The 27,888-nt window shown below is 46.8% G+C and overlaps 1 protein-coding gene across 4 annotated transcripts in view; it reads right to left on the bottom strand.

Moving 5' to 3' along the window:
• Positions 1 to 27,888, bottom strand: part of ttc28 (tetratricopeptide repeat domain 28) — a 473,813-nt gene that overhangs the window by 6,589 nt on the left and 439,336 nt on the right. For 2 of the 4 annotated variants that reach the window (XM_039772324.1, XM_039772328.1), the window contains 9 exons: positions 18,063 to 18,203; positions 17,499 to 17,643; positions 14,701 to 14,880; positions 13,843 to 14,569; positions 13,047 to 13,171; positions 7,297 to 7,528; positions 2,812 to 2,888; positions 1,544 to 1,567; positions 707 to 836 (listed from right to left, as the gene is read on the bottom strand). In XM_039772324.1, the coding sequence (XP_039628258.1) occupies positions 707 to 836; positions 1,544 to 1,567; positions 2,812 to 2,888; positions 7,297 to 7,528; positions 13,047 to 13,171; positions 13,843 to 14,569; positions 14,701 to 14,880; positions 17,499 to 17,643; positions 18,063 to 18,203 (1,781 nt within the window). The remainder of the gene's footprint in view (positions 1 to 706; positions 837 to 1,543; positions 1,568 to 2,811; positions 2,889 to 7,296; positions 7,529 to 13,046; positions 13,172 to 13,842; positions 14,570 to 14,700; positions 14,881 to 17,498; positions 17,644 to 18,062; positions 18,204 to 27,888) is intronic. The other 2 variants (XM_039772326.1, XM_039772327.1) reach the window with 2 other exon arrangements.

Below are 27,888 nucleotides of genomic sequence, written 5' to 3'. Positions count from 1 at the left end.
TGATCCAGCCAAGGGATACTCAAACACTTAGCCCCACCTATCCTGCTGCCACTCAGACCTCCAGCCCCACCCATCCTGCTGCCACTCATATTCCAAGTCCTGCCCGTCCTGCTGCCTCTCAAACACTTAGCTCCACCTTCCCCATTAGAATTTCACTGGACCCTTGTACATGTGACAATAATGACCCAGTAAAGCTATAGTAAATGTCCTGAATTGTGCCTGGCACTTTTGGCTTGGCTCTGACATGGCATAAGTCTTAAACAGAACTCTTGAGTCCAAAACATTAACGAATGGTCTCTGCGTGTCAGTAAGCCAAGTGAAACTAAAAGGCGCTATATAATAATAAATTGGCATGATGCAGACAAATGTAGAAATGACCAAGTAGTGTGGTGGACAGTAGGATTTCCAAAACTTGACTTGATGCCCAGCATTGGCTGTTCTGTCGTGCCAACATGCCAATTCAATATGTGTACCCTCATCACTGGCCCCGTGGCTGCAGCTTTCTTTTGTTTAATGAAGTAAGCTGCCAGTTGTCTATTTGTTGCATTTCTTGTGTCACTTCAGGAGTCACAGATCCTGACTGGGGGTGGCGCCGAGCAGTGAAGTGCTTAGGAGGTCCTTGGACCTTTGTGACTTCGGAATGGTATCAGAAATGACCAGGTGGTCACGATGTCCAGGTGGCACGTCACAGCACACACCGCCATACCTAGAGCTGCCAGGAACTCATGGCACCCAGGGAGCCTCCACAGCTGCACGCTAATGGACACCTGGATAGGCGCCAAGGAGAAGTCCGGCTCCTTCTCTCCGGCCTGCAACTGGACCAGGACCTGATGAAGCTGTAGAGAGAAATGCAATGGAGATATCAGCCGTGGGTGGTAGCATCATGCAAAGATGATGGTGCTGAGGCGGTGCCATGCCACGCATTCTCAGTCGTGGCATCGAAACCACAAACCCAGCTCAGTCGAGTGAAAATGATGATGGTGAGGGCTCTCTTAGGGCAGCCCTCCTGCCCAGGCTCTGGGCACACCTTCCATGCCACAATCAGCCACTTCTTAATCGAAAGTTCACTGCTGCGCTTTGTCAGTTAAACAGGCAGCCTGGGAAGTGAGAAGTGTGCAGCAGCCCACCAGCAGCTGGGGGGCTCACAATCTACATAGGATGACAGGTAAGAATCTGTGCAGCTGATTTATGAGCAAGTCCAGGAAGGCACGGCCATTCAGCCCCTCCTAGACCGGGCACCAGGTGAGAATGAACTGGTGCCAGAAGGAACCTGAACCCACTGATGCCCCAGCACCTGAGCCTTCTCCAAATCTGCCACTAGGAGGCACCCTGGAGGTGTCTGGCCAGCTCCTCATTCCTCCTTCTTCTTCATCTTCTTCTTCTTGTTCCCTCCCTCCATTCCCTGACTTTATCATCTTTATCCCGCCAGCTGCCCCCCTGGCATTCTGCTATGCCATTTTTAAGCCAGTCACACATTGGGGACAGCACACAGAAAGCGTGAGAGTTCACCTCGTAAATCAGACCAATGTTATTGTGAACTTACCATTCCCACCATATTTTTAACAGCCTTCACACAGCAGAGTGAGTGAAAAGAAAAGAGAAAGAGAAAAAGGCTTTAGAGTCATGCAGGACATCGAGAGCAAGCAAATCACTTCTGAGCACACGGAGCGGCTGGCCAGGACCTGCTGCGCCAGCCTGCCCACCACCCCGGCCGTCCAAGTGACACCCACCCCACCCCACTTACATTACTCAGTCAAACGGGCAGCTCGACTCAGACACGCCACCTTCCTCTGCATTTCACTGGGCACAAGCGGCTTAAGTGTTGGGGAGATGGCAGGTGACTTGGTGACACTCCTTAAGACCACCCAAGCTCTGAATATATTGTGAGAGACACAAAACTGTTCACCCATCAAACCTTGAGTGGCATGATGAGTCACCAGGTGAAAATGATCTGGCTGCCATTGTGTCACACAAGAGGGGACTGACCGAGTGGCCTTGGACTGTGAAGCCACACAAATGGGCATTGAACTGGAAAGCAGAGGAGCTTTTAGGAGTGAAGCCAGGAAGAACATCTCAATGCAAAGAGTTGTGGGCATCTGAAACAACCCACCGGGTCATGGAGGTGAAGCAGAAACCCTGAGGTCCTTTAAGAGGGATCTGGATGAACAATGAGGACAGTTGGGCCATCGGTTAAACAAATGAATGACATGAGGACTGAATGGTCTCCTCTCGTCGTCTGTCTGTCAGACTCGCATACTCTTATGGTAGCCTGAAGTCCAGCACATTGGGCACACAAGTGGGCATTGAACTGGCAGCCTTGAGCTCTGAGGCCCAGGGCCTTGGCCACTGCACCACCTTCTCTTGCTTAGTGACAGCTGAATCTTCTGCTAAGACTATAGGGATGGCACCTGGGAGGGCACACCACACGTCAGTTGAGACTTGTGAGGGAGAATTCAGATGTGGGCACATACTGATATGTCAAAGGATGACACTGGGAGAACAAAGAAGACCTCCTGTCAATCAGTCCTCTGGAGCTGCCCCTTCTTTGGGGGATTGGGGGCTCCATAAACCACTGAGCTGAGGCTGCCTTCATGAAGGGTTGTCAAGCCCAGCATGCCATTCTGTGTGCGTGTCCTGCATGCTGCTCCTCTGTCCAGGCCGTGCAGTAGGACTGTGACAAGAAGTGTGGTGGCCTCTACTGGACCTACGGTATGTTGGTTAACCACTCCCATGCCACACCAGTCTCAATGCCTCATGCCAGTCACACAAAGCCATCCATCATGCAGCGAGAACCTGCAGCCACTTCCTTACCCGGCTGATCAGCTGCTCTCCGGTTTCCGACGCCGTGATCAGCTTACAGAGCGCCTGGAAGGCAGGATGAGGCAAACCTGGGAAGAGAACAGCAGACACAAATCTGGTCAGTTATGGTGGAGCAGGGGCTAGCTGAAGGGCCATGACCTGGGGGGAGGTGCAAGGCTCATCCAGACCCCCCCATGTTCTTCTATTAAATGTCACCATAGCATGTTGTTCATAAACTACGCAAATAAACATGTTCTAATGTCCACGATCTCACACACACACACACACACAAACATGTGAAGGCATTCTGATGTCCAGAGGGGAACATCCCCTCCGCTCCACTAAGGGGCGCCATGTAGCCTTGAGCCAGCACCGGGCCGAGCAGGCTGACCTTTCAGTTGAGGATTATTTCCCAGCAGCGGTTTCTCCGGTTTCCTCCCACAGTCCAAAGACATGCAGGTCAGGTGCATTGGCGATCCTAAATTGTCCCTGGTGTGAGTGCTTGGTGTGTATGTGTGTGCCCTGTGGTGGGCTGCCACCCTGCTTGTGCCCGGTGCTGGCTGGGATTGGCTCCAGCAGACCCCCATGACCCTGTGTTAGGATATAGCGGGTTGGAGAATGAATGATTGACTGACTGACTGTACTGAATAGGAGTGCAGTGAAACATAAAGCCAGCAGAGGGCAGCACCACACGGCCGCCGATTAGATTCGCGCACTGTGGAAACTTGGGTGATGTTCTCATCGGCTTTGGTGACTGTCGAAAAAGGCACTATACAATGAAAATAGCAAAACAATACATAACTATCTCACTAGTGAAATGGTGGGCCGATTGTTATTTTACTTCATTTATTAACTGAGAATTTTAAAAGGTGAAATTGTGTGTGCAGGAGCGCAATCATTGCATTCTAAAACGAGAACGTTTTATTCCTAACTCGATGCACTACTTCATAACAACAGTACATGTGGGCTGTAAAATTTCATTTGCCAAAAAAAGTGCATCGGAGCGGGCGTGTTAATAGACTCTGAAGTCACAAGGAACACTTTCAGGGGACTGAAGATCGACGCCGACACGAGTCAATGCAAGTGGCCTGAGGGCGTGCTGTCTGATTGTATCCGCTAGATGGCAGCAGAGACCAGGAAATGACACGTCAAAGAAAATCCTCTATAGAAGTCCGCGGGAAGCATAGACATAGAATAACTAGACGCCTCATGACCAGCAGAATCGTACGTCAACGTCGCTGCCATATTGCGAGTGGCACTGCTGTGGTGTGAACTAGTGGATAAAGATGCCTCACGCATGTGCTGCTTGGGATTTTACAAACCGCTGTGCGCTCCAAACCAGATCCTGGGGGATTACATTTCATAGGTATGGCTGAACAATTGTTTTGGTTATATTTGGCCATTAGAAAATCCTGTTTTATAATCTTAACTTTAGCTACGCCAGGCTGAGATAGCAAAGCTTTGCATTTATGTGCTCCAGTGAGCCTCCAAACAACGTTTTGGCTAAACGTATTTAGTCAGTAATTATGTAGATTGTTGTTAGCTGTTAACATTTCTCAATCTTGATGATGTGTTTTTTCTCAAGGAGCACATTGAGGAAACACAGTTTGAAATTGACAACCATCATTTTATGCTCATGTCTTTAGTTGTGTCTGTCTTCCACAAACTAAGGCTGCACCATATTGCCAGACTGAATACTCTCAAATTACAGGATCTGAGTGAGCGAGAGGAGTACAAGTCTGGAGGAGAGCTTTAAGTGTTCAGAGCGGGATTGTGTGTCGTATTCAGTAGTGAACAGGGAGCCAGTGACGTTGACAGAGAATCGGTGTGATATGTTCAGTGGATTTAGAACAGCAGGTTATTATCCTGGCAGCAGAATTTGGAAGAAGTTGTAAGCGATGGATACGTTTGTGTGGGATGTCAGATAGAATAGCATTACAGTAAACTATACGTGAGGTGACTCGGGCATTAACCAATACTGCAGTACTGTGTTGGGTAAGAACAGGACGAAGTCTAGAAATGTTTCGGAGATGGAAGAAGGCAGTCCGAGAAATGTTACTTATATGGGAGGAATTATTTAATAATAATTATCATTATTTAATAATTGCCATTATTGGTGTATGAATGGATATAAATAATTGCATTTGAACGAATCGCCAAAATCTGTTGTATGTAAGTTATGCTGTTTTAAACATTGTTGTTTTTTCATCAGAAAACCCGGTTTCCATGTCTGCCTGTATTAGTTTAAATGGCACTTTTGCCACTCGCAATATGGCGGACGCACTGACGTATCCTGTCGACTGGGCAACACAGTGAATGCAGCATCTGTCTATATATATCTATGGTGGGAAGAGCCAGCACACCGCCAGCAGCTGCTGAAGAATCGAGCGCCTCCTAGCGCTAGTACTACAGTGTACCTTAAGTCAGACTATTCTGGAGGACATAATAGAGTTAAAATAAAGAGTAACCAGCTAATCAAACCATAGAATGGGTACCGGATTGACATGCGCATTAGCGGGCAAGTGACTGACAGAAGTATTGGAGCATAATTGCATCCATTTGTGTTAGCTACTTACTCAAATTAAATATCAAAGGATCATTTACTTACAATTTGGAAACATTTTTTTGGCAAAAGCAGCAATCCCAGCAGTCTGGTTCAGCCCGGCCTGCCTTGGATGCGCTTTCATAATCATAATAATAATCATCATCATCATCATTTACATTTGCACCACGCTTTCACACTACGCAAAGGGTTCTCTGACGACGGGCTTACAAGGTCATTCATTCTAAGCCAATAAGCAAACGATCAGACAAAAAAAAAAAAAGAATTAGATGGCACCTCCAATAAGTCGTGGAGGTTAAAAGGGAACGGAGAGACACATGGGGTCGGCTCAATCGTAATTCATAAAACCTTGTTTCTGTTGCTAGTGATGTAAATGCTAGATATCTTTATAATGTTGTTAATGTACCACTTTCCTGCTAGACACTCATTTATCAGAATGTCAGATTCCCGTTGTGCTTTTCAAATGAAGCCCATCCAGAAGGAGTCCAGTTGGACACCATGGTCTTCTTCGGTGGGCCTTTGATGTTAGAAAGTCGCCAGATTTCTGTGAAGCACAAAGGCTTAGTGGTTTACTTAGGGTTCTCCCAGTTGGTCACCATGTAAATAGACGACTTGGAACAGGGAGAAGCATTTTATATATAAATACATGAAGTCTTTATCTCTAGATGCTTGGTTGTTAATATCAGTGTTATTTTTATTTATTTGACAGTGATGTCAGTATTTCACATTACAAATGGCTATCAGCATCTCTTCTCATGTGTCTTTTCTGGAATTTGTTTTTAGTTTTAAACACTTTTGGTGAACTTGCTGTATTTTGGGTTGGCTTAAGAGTGGTGTCCAGTAGGAGGACGTGCAGGGGCCGCTGTTATTTTTAATATTAATAAATGATTTGGAAAGAACAAACTGGCTAAGTCTGCAGATGATCAGGAATCAGTGGAATCATCACAGGGAGAAGTGGACAGCAGACAGGCTTGGGCAGATAAAGTTTAGTGTCAGCAAAACATTACACGTAGGAAAGTTTGAATACACAATGGGAGGCCTGAAAATCAAAAGTCCGCCTAATAAGAAGGATTTAGCAGTCATAGCGCTCTGACAGACAGTGTTCAGAGGCCATTAAGAAGGCTAACAGTGTGTCAGGTTATATAGCGCCTTGACGCGTGGAGTACGAGTCACAGGAGGTTCTGCTCCAGTTTTATAACACACTGGTGAGGCCTCATCTGGAGTCCTTTGGGAAGTTTGGGTCTCCATAAAGACAGAGCAGTACTAGAGGTGGTCCAGAGAAGAGTGACTAGGCTGATTACGGGGGGCTACAGGGGATGAGTGATGAGGAAAGATTAAAAGAGCTGAGCCGTTACAGAGATGAAGAGGAGACCTGACTGAAGTGTTTAAAGTTATGAAGTGAATTAGTCCTGTGAATCAAGACAGAGGGCAGCACACATGAACCATAGGCATCATCAGAAAGAGACAAGCGGGCACTACCAAAGTGTTGGGATCACCAAATGCTGCCCGCTCCTCCCAGAGCTGCCCTTATCACACCACAGACCACTAACATCTCTGCAAAGAGCAGAAGGACCTGAAGATGGCAACAGGGCAGGCGTCATTGTGAAGGTGAATGCTGACCCTTTACTTACTGGCCCACCGGGGGGCCGTCATGACTGTCTGTGTAATTTCTTATTCTCCCTGTGCCATCTTGGCTTGGGGGTTCATCATGAAGAACAAAATGGCTGCCATGACCCCCAAAGAGACCCTGAGTCCAGAGGGAGCTTCATCTCTTAGGGGAGAAGGCCTCTCCCAATGTGAGCACACAGAATCTTGCTTGTGTCACAAATGCAGTGGCCATTCTGGCCTTGAAACAGAGACCGGCCTACACAAGTGCCAAACAAGGACCTCTGGTACACGGGCACACACACACAGACACACGTGCCTGCACTCACCTAGGAGAGACTGTAGTGTCGAGCTGCACTGCTGCAGCCGGTCCCCGGGGTCGGTGGTGGGGAAGAAGACAGCGGCAGGCAGGCCACTAGCTGAGGGATCGAGGCGGAAGCCCACCGCGGTCAGGAGGGACTGCCAGCCTGGGACTCCACCCACTTTGTTCTCCACACTCTGTTGCGACGTGTACATTGAATTGCGCTGGCCATTCTGAATACGCTGCAGAGACTTCTCCACCTGCACGGGGGACAATGAAAGCGACAGTTCAGTAGATGAGGAGCCTGAGAAGGCAAGACCAGCATGCAATGGCAAATTATGTCCACCAGGTGGCATTTCAGCCTCCCAAGTCACATGGCAGATAAGGGTACCACCCACCCTGAGTCAAAGTAATGACATTTATGGATCCACAGAGATGCCAACACACACACACACACACATAGCCATTTATACCACCATACACACCTGCACACATTTCTCCCTTTTCTTTTAAGGTCCTTAACCCAATAAGGTGGCTACAAATGAAATCACCATCATCAGGACACCTTGGTGGCATAGTAAAGACGTCCTTCTCGTGAGAGCGGCGCTTTGGGTTCATGCTAGAAAATCAGCAGGCCTAAGATTTCATTTTCAAAATATAAAGCGGGTTGTGTGCGTAGATCCCACCACTGCCTCCATAGGCATGTGTACTGGAGCACAGTGTGGCACTGTACAGGCCATGAAAGGCACTATATAGGGCTACTTGCCATGAGACAGGAGGGTGTAGAATATAAACAGTCCATTTCAGGGCACCATGTCAGCAGCCTGAACCACTTCTGGACACACTCTTGCATTTTTAAGACCCCTCAGACCAGTTGTAGTCTGAAAGTGAGAGTAGGCAGGCTGAACTGTCATGGCCTGGGTCATCAGAGACAGTAAGGACAATCCAAGCAGTGCCCTTCAGGGTAGGCAGAGCCCCCCATGACCGCCCCTCAGCCACTGGGTTCTTGCACAGACTCTCTAAATATTTCACGCAGAGTTTGTGTAATTCATCTCGCTAGCTCAATGTTGGCCTGTGGCGATTCTCCACTGATGCGGGTGACAGCGAGTTTTGCGTTAGCATCTGTCGCCATGTCCACCTAGGTGGTGATTTCACCAAACCAGAGGTTTCAGTCTGTCACCGCATCTCCGTGGAGGAGCACCATTTGACAACTTTGCTAGAAAAGCCAGCACAGTCCGTGCCTGTGCCCGCGCCTGCCCTCTCTGTGGATTGTTTGTTGTGAGTGCAGCGGGTGCATTTCAAAAGTTCACACATGAATATTCAAATGAGCCTGAGCTACCAAGCATAAGAAATGAAATTAGCCTGCGCTGCCAATCTGCCGCCATCACGCTGTATGTGCAGGCTGGCAGCCCGCCCGCCGCAGGGAGCTCATTTACACGGAGCGCAGCAGGGAGCATCGGCATGCAGCGTGGCCTGTGGCTCCATCTTCACGGGACCTGCCGCTGCCTGACAAACATTTGCTCAATCAAAGGTGCTGCTGTGGATTCGGGTGGCTGCAAGGTACAAGCACGTCTCTGTTGTCCCGTAGACCCTGATGCCAGCAATGGAGGCCGTCGCTTGCTCAGCACGATTAATGGAACCTGTGTGCGTTGGGGGGCAGGGGCTCGTCCTTCACAAGTAGGATGAAGGGCACAGGCGGCCTGCTTTACACGGAGTAGTCGCAGGCGTATGAGGTGAAGCCGGAAAAGAGGACAACATGGGAGAATCTTTACTGGGGGCACAATAAGACATGTCAGGTGTGCCAAGTGGACTGGCTGATGAGCGACTTGCTTTGGATTACCAGCTTACAGACAGACAGACGTCACTCTGAATGAAGAGAACTTGTGAGCGGGGTGGCCTAAAAGTCCACAACCTGTGGAAGGCCTGACGTCAGCACAGCAACCAGAGCTGAAGAACAACATGACGTGGTGGGCCCACAGCGCCTATATAAATGCCCCTGTTTAGTGTGCATTTCAGCACCTGGTAACTGAGGCTAAGTAGGCAGCCGTAAAAAAAGAAAAGGGGGCTGCAGTTTGGAAGTGCCCTGCTCCATACTTAGAAACAGACCAGCAGAGTGGGCTAACGGGGCAAGAAGACATCATGCAGGGTTACAGGGTATACTGTAAGACACTGGCACAGCCTCATTGAAGTGAAATGGACAGACCAAAGACCTGCACTCCAGTGAAGAAGGATATACAAATGCCAAAGACCATACTGAAGAACTCCTGGACACTTGTACTGCTCAGAGACTTCCAGTACATAATGTAGTATGGTGTATCCTGTATACGGGCGACATGTTGGCACGGTGGTCACACAGCAGCCCAGGATTTGAGCCCCAGGTCCTCCTTGTGTGGAGTTTGTGTGTGTCTCCCTGTGTTTGTGTGGGTGCTCCCATAGTCCAAAGACATGCAGGTTAGTTCAACTGTGTGTGTGTGTGTGTGCTCACCCTGCAATGGACTGGCACCCTGTCCACGTGTTGTTCCTGCTTTGTGCCCAGTGCTTCCTAAGAGAGGCTCCAGCCAAGCTCTGGATAAGGACATTTAATAAATGGATGCATGGAGAGATATATATACTGTATATATAGTCACACACATGCACATTGGAGGCAGTTGATGGGCTTGACTAAACGTGTTCTTATGCCAGGTCAACGCCTGGCACTGTGCACTAACACTTTTTCTCCTTCCTCTACAGATCCTCAGGAAGAACACCAACCTAACCCCACTTTTGGTTCTTCTGCAAGCTCCACTTCCAACCCGACAGCCAATGTCACTTCTGGGTGCAGCCCAACTGACACGCCCGTGCCCTGTTAATTTCAGTCAGGCTTCAGAACAAATCACAGCACAGAAACTGCACTCGTTAAAGTAGTAAATGACTTGCGGGTAAATGCAGACAGAGGCCATTTATCTGTTCTCATCCTCTTAGATCTGAGTGCTGCATTTGACACCATTGATCACAATATTCTTAGAAATCGCCTTAGTCAATGGGTGGGCCTCTCTGGCAGTGTCTTAAATTGGTTTGAATCCTACCTGGCAGGTAGAAAATTCTTTGTGAGTTGTGGTAATCAAATCTCAAAGACACATGATATCCGATATGGTGTTCCACAAGGCTCTATCCTGGGTCCGCTGCTCTTTTCAATCTACATGCTTCTGTTAGGTCAGATTATCTCAGGTTACAACGTGAGTTACCACAGCTATGCTGATGACACACAGCTGTACTTATCAATAGCACCTGATGACTCTGACTCTTTCGATACACTAACACAATGTCTTACTGGTATTTCTGAATGGATGAATAGTAATTTTCTCAAACTAAATAAAGAAAAAACTGAAATTTTAGTAATTGGCAATAATGGATTCAGTGAGGTTATCAGAAATAAACTTGATGCACTAGGATTGAAAGTTAAGACGGAAGTAAAAAATTTAGGGGTAACCGTTGACTGTAATCTGAATTTTAAATCGCATATTCATCAGACCACTAGGACAGCATTTTTTCACTTAAGAAACATAGCAAAGTTAGACCTCTTATATCATTGAAAGATGCTGAGAAATTAATTCACGCTTTTGTTTTCAGTCGACTAGATTACTGTAACGCACTCCTCTCAGGACTACCCAAAAAAGACATAAATCATTTACAACGAGTGCAGAATGCAGCTGCTAGAATCCTAACTGGGAAAAGAAAATCCGAACACATTTCTCCAGTTTTGATGTCACTACACTGGTTGCCTGTGTCATTCAGGATTGACTTTAAAATACTGCTTATGGTTTATAAAGCCTTAAATAATCTCACTCCATCTTATATATTGGAATGCCTGACACGTTATATTCCAAATCGTAACCTTAGATCCTCAAATGAGTGTCTCCTTATAATTCCAAAAGCTAAACTTAAAAGAAGTGGTGAGGCGGCCTTCTGCTGTTATGCACCTAAAATCTGGAATAGCCTGCCAATAGGAATTCGCCAGGTTAATACAGTGGAGCACTTTAAAACACTGCTGAAAACACATTACTTTAACATGGCCTTTTTATAACTTCACTTTAACTTAATCCTGATACTCTGTATGTTCAATTCTTCATAATAACTATTCATGGTGGCTCCAAAATCCATACTGACCCCAACTCTCTCTTCTGTTTCTTTTTCCGGTTTCTTTGTGGTGGCGTCCTGCGCCACCACCACCTACTCAAAGCATCATGATGCACCAACATTGATGGACTGAAAGCCAGAAGTCTACGTGACCATCATCATCAGGTCCTTCCATGAAAACCCTAAATACAAAGAGGACTGTTTGACTTATGTTAGGTAGATTGCCCAGAGGGGACTGGGTGGTCTCTTGGTCTGGAACCCCTACAGATTTTATTTTTTCTCCAGCCTTTGGAGTTTTTTTTGTTTTTTCTGTCCACCCTGGCCATCGGACCTTACTCTTATTCTATGTTAATTAATGTTGACTTATGTTTATTTTTTATTGTGTCTTCTATTTTTCTATTCTTCATTTTGTAAAGCACTTTGAGCTACATCTTTTTGTATGAAAATGTGCTATATAAATAAATGTTGATTGATTGATTGATTGATAAACCATCCTACCCTCTCCAGAGCTCCAGTCTAGTGTCGGGCTCAGTCTAGGATGGCTGCTCTGTTTTTGTATTATTACTGTACAACTGGTCGCTGTTTTTTCTGGTATACAGGGTGGAACCCCAGACCTTCTCTTGCCTCTATTTCTCTCTCATTACTATATACATATATATATATATATATACTGTATAGTGAGCAGACAGGGGCGCTCCAGCCACCCAAATCTGACACAAGCAGATGCCAGGACACAAGTTCCAGCGTAGCATACATTTTTATTCATGTGGGGAAGTGCTTTCCCTTCACTCCCCACAGCAGCACAGTACAAGCACCAAGTACATTAAGTACACAGTGCTCATCATCTTCTTCTTCTTCATCATCTTCTTCTTCCTCTCTTCTTTGCCTCCACTCCACCTCTGGCCAGCTTTGTTCACCTTACTCCCTCCCTCTCTCCTTAGTGGCGGCTGTTTCGTTTTATAGGGCTCCCAGAAGTGCTTCAGGTGTCCGGTGATCTTCTTCTGGCAGCACTTCCTGGTGTGGCGACAAAGGGCTTGGCTGTTCCTACAGCACCCACCAACAGGGTTACTCCTAAATTCCTACACCCATGGAGTCCTGTGGGGGCCCGAGGCATCATAACAACCCAGGGGGGCTGCCACCTAGTGACCCCCCTCACTATATATGACAATCTACCCAGATATTTTGTGTTATAACCCCAGGAAAGACAGCTGACTTAAAGAGAATAAGGACTTCCAGCTCCGAGGTTTCTCTAATAACCAATTCACATTCACAAAGGACTAATCAGGGCTGAGCAAAGGGAGTTGACACTGAAGAAATGGCTGCTGAGAATGGGACATTGCAGCCATGTGTGAATAATAAATTCCAAGCTGTAGTGACCATTCTACACACTGATAATTCTATGAAGGAGATGAACATTTTTTGGGGACTCCAAACCCTTTACTCGAGTATCTACAGGAGTGACACTTCAAAGCAGATCTGACGTCTCCCTTCTTTTCTGGCTGCCATTTGAGTTCTCAGAGACACAGAAGGAGCCCCACCTGGCCCCTATGCCAGAGTTTCATGAAGGTTCAAAGAACTAAAGGATGAAAGAAGGCCAAGCAGTGACCTGATCAGGACGGCAATACTGGGACAAGCAGGCAGAGTAAACAGGCGCCAACTCACCAGGTGAAGGAGGACTCGCAGCGCGTCTCGTGCCCGCTCTGGGTGCTGCAGGATCTCCGTGAGGGCCTGACCAATCAGAGATGAAGGATTGTTGAGTTTCACATCGTTGCCAATGAGCATGAACCCTGAAAAACAGAAGAAGGTGGAGAGAGTGAGTGAAGAGTGGCTAGGAACAGGAGTGCCAACCACTAGAAGGCTCATACTTCTGCAGGCCTCTTTTCAAAATAGGGTGGCATGGAGGTCTGGGGTCAGCCCTATGACACATGAAGCTGTAATCATCAAAGAATAGCATGGGGTCCACCAAACTAACCACATTATCAAGTTTAACTGAGGACCGGACGACTGGATACAGCTGATGATGCCCAGTCAGGGTGGTGCCTGGCAGGCTTTGGAGATTTTCAAACGCTGCTTTGCTAGACTGTCATGGCCTTCATTAAAAGACACTGAACATGACACCCACCAGCCTTCCATTCATCAAGGAGTCAATATGCTTCTTTCAGATGGCCCCTTTCAGGCAGACCACCATGACAAGGCTCTTTAGTTTGCTGAGACCCCAATTAAAAATGATTTCTTTCAATGGGAGCATCTTTGAGACCATCAGTGAGTCAGGAGATGGCATCTCCACAGCATTATAAAGCCTGTCAATGCCCCCCCCAGCAAGAGTCCAAGCCAGTGAGAAGAATTTGAAAGAGCACTAATGACATTAATGGGAAAGGTGCCCACAGTCACAGTGCCCGCTATCTAATAAATAATAATGGCGTGCAGACCCGGCTCAGCCCAACCCCATCTCTCCTACCTGCCCAGTTCGATGGGTGTGAGAACTGCTTGCTGCTCTGGACAGTTTTCATAGCGTCTGCCAGGGCCGCGCTAGCCTTCATCCCGTTGAGGAGTGCCGAGTAAAACGCATGGACCAGCATCTTGGAGGCTGCCACGGGCACTGGCCAGAGCGCCACCAGAACACAGTGGGCACCGGCAGCCAGAAACGCTCGTGTCAGGCCAATGACCCCGTCGGCGGTCACTTTGCTGTTGGACTCTTGGTAGGAGCCCAGCACCACCAACTTTACGGGGAGTCGGAGATCCAAAATGTCCGCCGCAGTCAGCAGGAACTCCTGAAGCGGTGGGCTGTCGGTGATGCTCTCCACGTCGCTGGCATCATCCTGCATTCTGAGTGACTCAGGGATGGTGTAGCTGTTCCCAAAGGAGCCCTTGCCAGCAGTGCCAGTTGAGGAGCCCTCGGCATTTGGGGTCAGAATCAAGGCAGCCAGCTTCCAGGAGATGTGTGTGGCAAAGTGCACACATTCAGCTTGACTAAGGGCGCTCATCACTCTCTCCTTGGTGGCCATGGAGCCCACGAGAGGCTGGCATCCTAACAGTTCCGATACCATATAGGCCTCCTCCTCGGCTGAAGGCATCGGACCCCACAGCCAGCGATCCATCACTGAAGAGGGCAACTTGGGGTTGCCAATGACAGCTGCCATAGAGGTAGAACCCGAGTATGTAGGGGCGTTTCTCTTGGCATGGGGCTGGAAAACATGAGAGGCAAATCAGCAAACAAGCTTAGAAGCAAAAAGGCTGACACATGCAGCTCTTAGAAGTCAGTCTGTGTGCCTGGTCACTGTCCACCGGGCACTGCTGCAGAGTGGACCACCCTTACCTTGGAGGAGCCGCTGAGAGACTGGATGGAGGGCACGGCGATGAGGCTGAAGCGCTCGTGGAGGTACTCGTTGGAGGAGCTGCCTTTGAGCAGGGCGAACGGGAAGAGGTAGAGCTCACCCTCCAGCACCAGGACCAGCTGCCGGTGACGGCCCACCGGGCCGCTCGAGTGCATCAAGCCCTGGAAAGACAGGAACTGGTTGGTGAATAGCAAACAAGTCAACGCCAAAGCCTCACCATGTTAAACAACCCCACTGGCACCAGCCAATGGAGCTAAGGGCCCAAAATAGGAGCTGGTAACCATGGAGATGCCAAACAAACACATAACACCATCCCAAGATGCATACCCACAGCTCAGCTGATAACATTTCAGGCAAGGCACCTACCCGCTCAGGGTCTAACATACACAGGTGGGAACTGAACCTTCATCCCTGTGATTTAAAGACCCCTAACCGCTAGGCCATCGTACATCAACACCAAGCTGAGACCAACACATAATGACCATTCATCACGTGGACCCCCACAGCCTCACACGAGCAGCAGGTCGGGGTTCACATGCAGGTGTGGAGAGCAGCGCCCTCTACTGCCTCTTTGGGGAACTCAACCAGGGAAGAAGCTTCCTTAGAACCAAGGATCATTCTGGAAGCTCCTGGTAACTGGCATTAGTCACTCACTTGTCAGTCCAGCACAACCTAGCACTGAGTCATTGTCACCACCGACATGGTGATAAACTGCCAGTGGCATGAAGGGTGGTGTTACAGGAAATACAATGAGAATGAACCCAAGTCCATGTCTAGATGACCACTCAACCACCGCCTATCTGCCCCTTGTTCTCCCCTCCGTGCGCCCTCATTTTATAAATGACCATTGAGTTGCCCTCACCTGCCCCTCACTCTTTAAATGACCACAAGCTGCCCTCACCTGCCCCTCACTCTTTAAATGACCACAAGCTGCCCTCCTCATGCCCCTCACTCTTTCATTGACCTTGGTGCTGACTTTCATGTGCCCCTGATGCCTGCATGTGCCACTAATCACTAGATCTGTAGGGCCAAGCTGGTGACAGCAGGTAGGCAGCAGGATCTGGCGAAGCAAAGGTGCCATTGCAATCCCAGTATGTGTGTGCTCAGGCCCCTCACTGCCACTGGCGGGTTTCTTCTGCCCAAGTCCTGCTTGGCACTGACATTTGCTTTCCAAGCACAGGCAGCACTTGCCCGTGGTGTAGCAGTTTGTGTGTGCCACTGTCCGCTATGATATGGGCCTCAGCAGCCAGCTCCGAGCTGACATGTTGACTCTGGCGCCCTGGGGTGGGCACTGCTTTAGATTGTTCTCTGATTTGCTCTTCAGCTGTAGCCTTTGCTGGAGGACTTGTAGTTGGAGTGGAATTAAGTGATAGTGACACGTGCCCAGGAGTGCCAGTAGAGCCAGCAATTGTGTCCAGTGGTTCAGCAGTCATAAAAGGGAAGCCAAGGAAAGGAGAAAGGCAGCCGAAAATCAAAGAACACAGGTTTAACTAATGACCATCTCTGACCAATAGAGGGCACCACCTGGGAGGGCACCCACCATAGCTAAACACCCTTCAACTGTATGTCGGGCCTGGAAAACCACAGAGCACCTTGAGTGCCACATCCATCACACAGAAAAAATGCATCCTTTGATTTTACTGGGATGTTTTAAAGATGACACGCTGGCATGGGCCAGGGAGGGGGAGGCCTGCCACAGAAACACCATGGTGCAGTCTCAGCTCCTTGGACACTGAGGTGGCCACATAGGTGAGCTCCTGAAGCCCACAGACCTATAGCAGTAGTTGCCGATTGCCCTTACACAACAGCTCCGGCTCCACAGCACCTTGAGGCCTGGCCCATCTGCAGGGACTGGCTGCCCTCTAGTGGTCAAAGTGTGATGCTGCACCTCATGCCAATTGAGATGACTTGCTGTTTGATCAGAGATTGCATCACAGAGCGAGGTGTTCACGACTGTCATATCCTAGAAATGTCTACCCAGACGACATGAAGGAGATCGGCCCACCATGCTGGCGGCAGGCCATTGAGATCAGTCGCTCACACTCCTTTTGTCAAAACTCAGTGAGCTTTTGAACATGACACCAATGCCATCTCAAAGTGGCTTTACTTGTCACTCAGTGAGCACAGCTTGGGTACCTCTTCTGTGGATTTCCTCTGGTGCCCCTTTGAGATGATTAATGATCACCGGCCCATCCAGGTAGGAAGGAGGACACTTGAACATCAAGCACAGATTTTCACTTGTTTAAAATCCTATGGAAGTCACGACATAAAGAAAGCTCTGGCATGTTCTGCTCAATCAGGACATCCAGACATGAAGATGTGAGGGTGCGAGTGCCTGCCTGCAGGCTCAACGTTTATGAGAATGGACAGTCAAGGGGAGCAGTGAGAAGATAATATGGGCTGCGCAGACCCCCTAGCTGGTTCGATGGCCTGACACGACTCCAGGACATCCTGGCATTATGGGGTGGTGGAAAAGAGTGAGTTAAAGGCAAGACCAAGGGGCTACTGCGCTCCAAACTCATTCACTCCATCCTACCAAGCCTGGCACCTGTGGAAAGGCGCTTGTTTGTATTTACATGCCATTTTGTCCCCCCAGTGACTAAAATCATAAACAAATGTGTGACCCTGACCCAATCCTGTCAAGTACAAGTGCCCATGCTATGGAAATGTGGGGACAATGAAATCAGGAAGAGGCCATTTGATACAATAAACAGAACAAAGGGCTCCACGGTCTCGAAGGTCACTTGAGCTTTCGTATTTCCCATTGGCACATACTCACCCCTTCCATGGGAGCAATGAGGAGGTCATAGAGTGCCCGCAATGGAGGCTTGTTCGCTGAGCTTGTCCTCCTTGGCAGTGAGGAGCTGCTGTCCTTCACGGGTGACATGGTGCTGCTGAACAAGCTGCTCATGCTCTGACAGCTTCTGGAAAGGAGACAGAATGGAGGAGTCATCAGGAGGGCACCGGCACTGGCAGTGGTGGGGTGAGGGGTGTCCAGAAGGGCATGATGACATTGACATAAGGTGACCGCTGTGCACCTGAATAGAGGAGCATGTGCTTTTAATGCCATGTACCAGCTAAGGAGGACCCAACATAAAGAGAGCCACACAAGGGCTGGGCATGGCTGAGAACTTCTGCTGCCCCCTGTATCTTTTCTGACCACCGCTGTGAGTCGGGGCGCATCCTCTCTCCAGCTATTATAAACGCTCAGCCCTAGCTACCACCTTGTCTGCCATGTGCTTCCCATATGCCCTGTGCTGTTGACGCCACAACAGCCGACAAAGTCCCTCCAGAAGGATCATGGCACTCTGTCTCACTTGGCTGACTGCCCCCCGGTCCTTACCTGTTGAACAGGTTGTTCCTGCTGACCATGCGGAGGAATCCAGTGGGGTCCGTCACCGAGTTCAGCTTGTTGTTGAGCTCCTCGAACTGCTGGTCCAGGAGGTCTCCTGCTTCACTCTCCGTCTCGCTGCTCGAGCAGGCCCTGCCAGAGAGAATGGAGTGGGCAGTTTAGGCAGATGGCACTGAACCTCCTCAGACTCTGGCATCACACTAAAGGAGCCACATATCCTGCGTGGATGGAGAATGGAGGGGCTCCATAAATGTATCAAAGCCCCCTAAGATTTGCTGCAGTGCTGTTGTCACAGAATATCATCAGTGCCAATCACTCCACTTCAAAGGAATGAAATATTTAGTGCCCTGAGCCTTTGATACACACAGACTTGAAAGAACCCGCGCATGAAAACGAGATGATCTGAGGGCGGCAGCACCACAGCCAACGCTGCTTCCTTCATGGAAAAAGCCTAATTAGGACGTGCAGAACTTCAGGGGGATTGCGCTAAATGAGGCCTCATTGACGGCAGGAGAGCCATCCCCAAAAGAAGCATTTTACACAATGTGACAGCAAAGGAAATGAAATGAAACGCGCAACCTGGGCACCTTACCAATGCAGCAAGCATGCCAGTTGTGCCAAGCCAGCATATGTAGGCCAGTCCAGTGTGACACCTGTTGGGGGTACCTGTCTGCCCTCATCTTCACCGAGTGGTCTGATGTGACGGACATTTTAACAATCAAACATTTCATGCCAGTGGTACCCATTAAACAAGAGGAGGAGGCCAAACACAGTAAAGTCGGACACGCCAGCCTGAGCAATTGGCCACCTGTCACTGATCAAAAGCCCACCTACAGCACACTCAAAAACATGTCGGGAGGGGGGCAACTGGCTATTCCAGACTGTGGGTGTGTATTGTGCCAGCAGGCCCTGTAACCTACCCATTGGTGTACACCTTTGTGCCAGCCAGGACAGCTCCTGCCTTGTGCCCAGCGCTGCCACTGTAGGCTCTGCTTCCCCTTTGCCTGAAATTTGGATTGTGCAGGTTTGAAACTGCGTGTGTGGATGTGTGGACAGCTCATCTACATCTGATAGAGAGATGTGAAAGGTGCTATATTATAGATAGATAGATAGATAGATAGATAGATAGATAGATAGATAGATAGATAGATATTGAGATTCTAATAACACCGACCCCTGAAACACACACAAGAATTACAAAAAGATGAGAACTTCTGACTTGGTGGACAGTACTGTACATCCCATTGCATTATATATTGCGCCTTTCCTTGTTAGGACCACCCCAAAGTGCCACAATTAAATGAAACCTTGGATCGTTTCCTGAGTCTGCCTTTTCAGAGTTCTGTCCCACCATTAAAGAGTCCTTAGGCAGGAAGAATGCCACAGGGTACACTGCTGATGCCAAACCACTTAACCTGCCTGTTGTTGGGATGTGACGAGAAAAGTCCATGCAGACATTGGGGAACACGTCAATTGTACACACACAGACCGGAAGCTGAGCTGAGAATTGATGGTGTTTAGCGCCATGCCCGCCCACTGAAATGTTGTATCACTATCAATTTGATTGAGCTGCCTCCATGCTAAACCATGTGCCAATAAAGAGTGAACGAATGCCATGTAGCCCTTCAGTGGGGTTCTAGCTTATTACTATTTTGCCACTCAATCAGTGGGCTGATTATTATTTCAATTAACTGATTAAATAGAGAGTTGTGAAGTGCAGCATTTATGCCAAAGTGTAAACATTTGATTCTAAAATTTAAAACTGTATTCGTTGCCCAGTGCTCTCCTTGGTGACCATCGTAAAAACGTGCTGTAAAATGACATTTGCCCAAACAGTGCCCAGCACGGAGTCGCGTTAATTGACTATGACCCACCCTAATCATTTCGATAGGTAGGAAGGCTGAGCCGTCGTTCACAGTCAATGTTAGTTGCTCGGGATGTGCTGTCTGATTTGTTCCGCTAGATGGCAGCAGAGACCGCGAGATGAGCGGAGTCGCCGCCGTCTTCGCAGAAAGCTGACGTGTCTTGTGGTCGCGGATTCTGCACAGTCAGATGACGATGTGGAGCTGCCATAAGGGAAAGAAAGAAGTGACATTGAGGGCCTGACACCAAACAAAAATGATAAAGGTGTGTCAAATACTAAGTGGGTCATGGTATGATAAAATCTCAAAAACAATTCAACATTAACAGTATACCCAACAGTGTGGTTGAGGGGGGACTTCACATGATATTAGGGGGCTAAATGACTTTCTGCAGCTGGGCATGTTCCAAAGTGTGTATGTATGAGAGTAGAATAGTGATTATTGCACTGTGATTTCCTATCAGGTGCTACCATATCATGGCTGTGTTTGATTTGCTAATCTTTCCAGACGCAGATTTGGTTCATTCACAGGTCTGCCACCTTTACCACAAGTCAGGATGTGAAATTTCTGCTCTGCTAGATGTGCCAAGCCAGCTGTCAGTACTGTTTTTGTGAAGTGGAAGCACAGAGGAGCAGCAAGAGCTCAGGCACATAGTGGTAGACCACACAAAGTCGAAGTGTGGGGCCGTTGCCTGCTGAAGAGCATAAAAATGACCTCTACGCTGTGCCATTGCTCACAACTGAGCTTCACACTGCCTCTGGAAGTAACATCAGCACAAGAACTGTGCATCAAGAGCTTCATGAAATGGGCCTCCATGGCTGAGTTCACAATCATAATTCTCAATGTCAGGTGTTCTCTGGGATGTTGAGTCAAACTTCACCATCTGCAAGTGTGATGGACCAATCTGGACTGAATAGTGCCTTACTGTGAAGTTTGGTGGAGGACAGATAATGGCAGGTTTGGGATCAGCCTCTTGGTTCCAGTGAAGATTCCTATTAATGCTCCAGCACACAAAGACATTTAAGACAATTGTGCCCTTTCTGTGCCAACATGACTGTGTCCCTGTGCACAAAGCCAGGTCCATAAAGACATGGAGGAGCCCTGACTTCAAAGTACTAAACACCTTTGGGATAAATTAACAAGATAAGTCTTCCAGTCCAACATCAGGATCTGACCTCACAAATGGGCATACATTCCCACAGATACTCCAAAATATTGAGGAAAGAAGAGTGGAGGCTGTTATGGAGGTGATAAACCTTGACTAGCCAGACTTTCCACACAAGGACTTTCATCATCTGTAGGAGAGCTTGTGTGCCTGACTGCAGGCCTGCATTACATCCAATATCGGTGTACCATAAGTGGGCCACCAACTAGCCCACGTCCATTATGTCACCCTGGGGGTGCTTCTGGCACACTCAGACAATTCTCCAACCCAAATGTGTGCTTTGTGGGGTGACACCGCCAGAGTGTTTCTTTACTCTTCTTGATGAGCTGCTTATGGCGCTCTGGCATCCCCTTTAGCACTGGTTTCTAGCAGCAAAAGCGACAATGCAATTTATTAAATGTTGCTTTGTAACACAACTCAATGAAGACTTTAATCAGATACGCTGTCATCACGCCTGCCTTTGACAGTTGGCAAATGCCAATGTGTGCTATTGTTGTGCAGCAGGTCCTCCTGTCTGGCTCCACATGCTCATCACACGGGCACCATCATGCCTTATTGTGAGTACCAGAAGCCAAGTCCAAGTGTACCCTTTCACTATCAACTGACATATTCTAAATCTCAATGTCCAAATCCAAAAAAGTCTGAATTAGCATAAGATGTTTGAAATGTTATTTAGTTTAATTTGGGGTGTTCACAATAAATAAGCAGTGATTCACAACATAATAAACAAAAAGAATTCCATCCATCAATTATCTAACCCACTATACCCTAACTACAGGGTCACAGAGGTTTGCTGGAGCCAATCCCAGCCAGCACAGGGCACAAGGCAGGAAACAAACCCTGGGCAGGGTGCCAGCCCACTTTAAGGACACACACACACACACACCAAACGCACACTAGGGACAATTTGGAATTGCCAATGCACCGAACCTGTTTTTTGTACTGTAGGAAGAAACCCATGCAGACATAGGGAGAATATGCAAACTCCACACAGGGAGGAACCGGGAAGCGAACCTGAGTCCCCTTAGTGTGAAGCAGCACCACTACCACTGCAACAAAAAGAGTTGTGTCATATATTTAAAATGGTAAAATATGTGCTTCAAATGCAATGTTTAAAGTCTAAATATTCTCAATTGTAATAGAAATTTGTTGTTTTTCATCCCCAGTGGTGATCCACAGTGGGCTAGTAAAGCATCAGAAATCAGAAATTGCACCATATTTGTCATCATGGCCTTGAAATAGTCTAAAATGATACCCACCATGCTTAGGTTTAAAATGTGTCATTTTACACCATCTGCTGGAGGTCCATACAGGGCTAAGACCACCCATAAAGAATCAAATATCAAAAATACAATCAGATTAGTAACCAGCAACCTTGGAAAAGCATAAAACCGTACTTCACATGCTTATGTTTCAAATTTGTCTGCTTAAATCTTCTGGAGTTGGCACTTGGGAGGGCTAGGACCACCAGTACGAATCAGATATTAAAAGCATTATTACATTTGTGACCAACAACCTCCAAATAGCATAAAATAAAATAAAACAGCATAAAAGGCAGGCTCCTTCACTAGCTGTCTTTAAATCTTATTTAAAAACACACTTTTACTCTCTGGCTTTTAACCTAGTATGAGATGTTAGCTATCTGTATACTTTTTTATTATGAATCTCTTCAGCTCTTATGTGTTTCTGTTTCATGTACAATTTGGTTATTGTGTGTCTGATATGTTGGGTTTTTATTGTACAGCACTTTGGTCAGTCTTGATGTTGTTTTTAAAGTGCTTTATAAATAAATAAATAGATAAATAAATAAATAAATAAATAAATAAATACATACATAAAACGAAGCTCCTCTTGCCTGTATTACTGATACCCATTTTTTCAAAGTTTTGTTAAAGGAGTAACTTTGACCCCTCTTATGTCATTAGGGATTGAGCCCTTGGGATCGGTTGATGTGACTTCAAGTCCTTCTGGTCATTTTTTGTTGAAGAGACCTATGCGTTTATTTTGTGTCATAAGGGTGTCATTTCTTGAAAGAATATGGTCTAAAAATGGCCTAAAAATGGTTTTCGGGTCTAGAGAAGCCAAATATCGGAAGGAACCCCAAAAAGATCAATGAACTACATAATCACATGTGGGGGGTTTCTCGCACTGTTTTAGAGAGTCAGGAGGCATTAAAAAAAAACTGCGTGCGGTCCTCTGCGCCCCCAATTCGATTCGACTCACGCTATACTCTCTCATTATTTACAGCTCGATGATAGTCTCCACAGTCATAACATAATCCGATCACACCATAATACACTGCAATGCTTGTTTTCGTATTTATTTGCAGGTTAGCAGTTCTTGTCGCCTCCACTCGAACTTCTCGGCTTCACGTTCCTCGCGCTTGGCCCCGCCCACTAGCGGCTTCAAGCCTTCCGGAGGAGGAGTCAAAATCTGGCGCCTACATTTGAGCGGTTAAAAAACGATGTGCGTGGCCTCGCACGCGCTAGGTCGGCGAGTGAGCCAATCAGGAGAGGCACGCGCCGTGACGTAGCGAATTTCTTCGACGACTTCAGCGTTTGCCTGGTTGAGCGCGCAGAATCAAGTGTTTGAAGAAGTCTTTGGAGTTCAGATAATAGAGACATTGGCATTTAAAGACGATGTGGAAATTCTTACGTTTGTCTTCTTTCCATCTTAGTAAATGGAGGCTCTGAACCGAAACGCTTAAAAACATTAGGCACGGCGTTCGCACAGGTCGACGTTCGGTCTTAATACGCCATGCCATGATGCAGGGGAACGTTCGACACCCCGCCTCCATATCAAATGAACAACAACAAAATAACAATAAAGCAAAAGAAAGTTGTCATTTTAAATGTGTCTTCGACATTCTACGCAACATCCAGTCAAGTTTATGCGGGACAGTCGTATATGAAAGTGGTCAACTCGGGAAGTAAAGGAGTCGTCCAGAGGAGCATGAAGGAGCGAATCCCGCCAATTATTGAGATGTTGTTGTGTCGGGTTCTTTATGTCAGAAATGTTAGAAGCTCTTAAACCAAGCGGGGTTAATGAATTAAACACCGGAACTGAATTATGGGCCTCATTTAGTGTGAGAAGGAAACTGCCCAGTAACATCTGGAATTGGAGGATGCCAAGCAGACTCCGCTTTAAATTACAGAATCACGCATCACGCACAGTGGCTTGGCAAGAGGATGTTAACACCCGAGACTGGGGAGGGATCATTCCAAAAACACGTCTTGACCTCCTCGTCTGTCACTGAGGACATGAGGGACAGCCTTCTCCAATTTGGTGCGTTTGCCCCTTGAACTGAATGTGTCGGTATGTGTCCACTGGCATCAGCTGGACTTGCAAGATATTCCGAGGTCTGAAGGTATCCAGACTCAGGTAGGCCCTGCCTTCATCGCCGCTTTCCGTGCGTTGCTCTAACGCCGTCGGTCGTCATGTGTTACAGCTGGTTCAAGGATGTCAAATGTTGATTTGCAGTTGAAATGCTTGAAATTATCTGGTTCATTTCTTATTGATATTTTGGCTTGTTTGTATTTTAACATGTCATTTTAATACGTGACGGGGTCACGCTGCCTGTTTGCTTTCGAGAATGCTGCTTGGTGCCTTTTCTTCGTGTTTGGAGACCTGAATGAGAAATCTAAAAGGTGGCAGACGTTTCACCGAGAGCCGTGGACTTTGATGGCCGCCACAGTCCCATGTTTGTCTTGCTGCTCCTGAATGGCGACTTGACACTGTGTGGTGGACACGTGGAGGCTTGTGTTGAGCGCTGGACATGTTCTCGTTGCTGATACTTCTGCCCAGTTTCATGTGCCCATTGTTCTCTAATTTCCTCACAGATGAAGCCGTATTCTGACAAAAGTGCCTTTTTTGGTAGACGTGGTCGCCCCGAAGTTACCCGACGTTGGTGCGTTGAGTTGTGTTCGCCTTATTGGGCTCTTTACTTTGTGCCACCACTCACTGCTTGCTTGACGCTTTTTCCAAAAGGCTGCAGATTTTGAAGAATGCGAGTGTTTGGTCTTTACAGACGCGTCTCTGTCAGGGGGTCCTTCTGCTCTTTGATGCCAATTCTTTATTGCCAAGATTTAGTTTTAATGTGGTGTTTGCAGTTTTGTACTTTTGTGCTCTTGCTATTGATGCTGTGGTCTGGTTTTAAAGTTTTGTCAATTTGAAGCTGCAGCCCAGGTCTGCCCACACCAAGGTCATGTGTCTCCATTTGTCTTATGGTGGGTTTTCCCATTCTTAGATAATTAAATGTGATTGGAAAATTCAGATATTTGGGAATTCGGACAACTGGTTTTCTTTAATAATAACAGGCAAAGCTCATCAAACAAAGTCGAGTTTACTGTCGGTCCGTTGTAGGAGTTAACATGATGGACCACTAAAGATGCCCTTTATTTTTGGATTCATGACACACCACTGCTGTCCACTATCTGCTAACTTTTGCCCAGTCTGAGGTCACCATCAATAACCACATTTTTCAAGTTCCCAACATGCTGAAGAATATTTGCAAAAGTGGATTATTTTATTTGCATCCGCGATATTGGAATGTGCAGCAGAAGAAACTTATTTATAGGGCTTGTATTAAATTGCTGCTACTCTGGTTTTAATTCTTGTGTTTCTATTTTTTTGAGGACTGTGTATTTTTATTTTGTGCTACTGCTTGGCGGAAAAAGGGTTTCTATAAAGGGTTTTACATCTTGTTGAGGTTTTTCCATGTAAAATAAATGTTACTACTAATACAGCATAAGACTGACAGAGAGTTCTGGAAATGCTTTTAATTAAAGCATCTGCAGATGCCAGAGGTTAAATAACACACTTTAAAACGACTTGGTTGCTGATTCATTCCTATATAGTGCCCATCATGTAAAATAAATGTGACAATTACTACTGCAACATAACAGAAACGAGCTACTGCGTGCGTAGAAGTGCTTTTTATTAGGGTGGTAGACGGCTGTGGAAGCCATAAGTTAAATAAACTTGGACACAAATAAAATGATTCAGAAGGTGGTGGCTAAGCTGATTAATTCTTGCTTCATATAGTGCCAACCTCAAGAAAAACAGTTCAGAATTATAGTTTGGCCCTCTAGCCCTGCAAGACTCCCTTGAATGCATTTTTAATTCATCCATCTGTCTGTCCCTCCAAGCAGCTTATTCCACTAAAGGGTCTAGTCAGAAAGTTGATCTTGGAAGAAGTTAACTGTCATTTACTGAAAATGCTTGATTGTATATGGGGTCAGTTTAGAGTCACTAGTTAACCTAACCAGTGTGTGATATGCATGTGGGAGGGTAAAACTATCTCAAATATAATTCATATACAGCAGTTGCAAAGACAACATCCACTGTAACACCCTCTTAAGAGTTCAATTAGGATTAACATGCAAAGTGCCTCTCAACTCTTTAATTGAAAGTATAAATAGCTTCAGCTGAAAATACTACTAGAAGTAAGCAGTAAGCACAAAATCACATTCAAAAATAGTCTCCTATTTAAGTGTCTATGCTAAAATGGAAAATGATGGCTCGAGTCAAGAACTGCAGTAGAGATGTGTACTTCCACATTTTTCCTTAGTAATGAGCAATGCATACATTTGTGTTTCATTTTATAGCTACGGTCAACTAATTCTTGGACCTAATTATTAAAAAAAAAACCAAAACACAAAAAAACCATGAATAGGAAAAAACAAGTCTTAACTAATGTCTATGAATAAAGACCTGAACTAGGTACACATGCAACCCCTTTAGTCTGTGTTTTCTTTGCTTGATGATCCTCCTCATGGGAGATGCTCTTCACTGTGGGGATAGATGGTTGAACATCTGTGTGACTTTCCTTCAATCTGCTGTAGTGTTCCCAGCAGGGGCCGCTGTTGTGAGAATGTTGATGCTTGCCTGTAGGGTGAAGAGTTTCACCCCTTGCTTCAATAGCTGATCATTTGCAAAGCCTTAATCTCAGTAAAAGTGAAATGTGAAAATCGGGTGACCAGCATGCTCTTTTTTTGGCGTGCAGGAGACCTGAATATTAGCCAGAAAGTCTTGTGACGGCTCTTAGTCACAGCAGAGGTGGATAATGAAAGGCCACGCTTCTTCATACTGGCTTTAAGAGGTAGCATATTGCAGGCAGTGAAGCGGAAAAGCTCCTGCAGCATTCAATTTAGCCACTAAATGATCCTTTAATAGTGCAGGATTAAAGCAGGCGGCTGAGAAACCGAAAATCGAGGCTGATTAACGGACTCAGCAAGACAAGAGACACATTCAGAGATTAATAAATTATTCTCTTTTCATCCATTCTCACATAGCAAAGTTGAAGGTCTTGAAATGTAACTTGAGGAAATGGGCAGGAATGTAGCCAGCTGCCTCCTGTGAAAGGCCATTGACTTGCTGTATATGTGGCTGGCATAAATTTGTGATGGGTGTTTATGAGTGAAACTGTTATATGGTTAATTCCTCAGCTTTTAGATAGGATTGTTTTGATAATGTCTGCCAGCATACACTTCAAAATGGCACTGAGACTTGAGCTGTTTTTGCCTGGCACATGGGATGGACCTCTACAAGTGTCTGGTTTTAGCCCATCTTATGCTGCATTGTAGAGTGGTGCCAGTGAATAAGAATCATGAGCTGCTTCCTCCTTTGCTGACTCTCTGATGTGTTCTCTCTTTGTGGTGAGTATTAAAAGATATTGAGGTATAGTGCATGACCTCCATCATCGATACATTTTTCTGTGAGAGTCCTTGGTATGGAGAAATTGCTTGGAATACTTGTCCTACCTATGTTTAACTCTCAAACAATGTAATAC

Source organism: Polypterus senegalus, chromosome 12, assembly GCF_016835505.1.
Source record: "Polypterus senegalus isolate Bchr_013 chromosome 12, ASM1683550v1, whole genome shotgun sequence".
In the NCBI taxonomy this organism is placed as follows: Eukaryota; Metazoa; Chordata; class Cladistia; order Polypteriformes; family Polypteridae; genus Polypterus; species Polypterus senegalus.
Note: the sequence above shows the minus strand (reverse complement) of the source record. Positions and strands in the feature narration are given on the sequence as shown.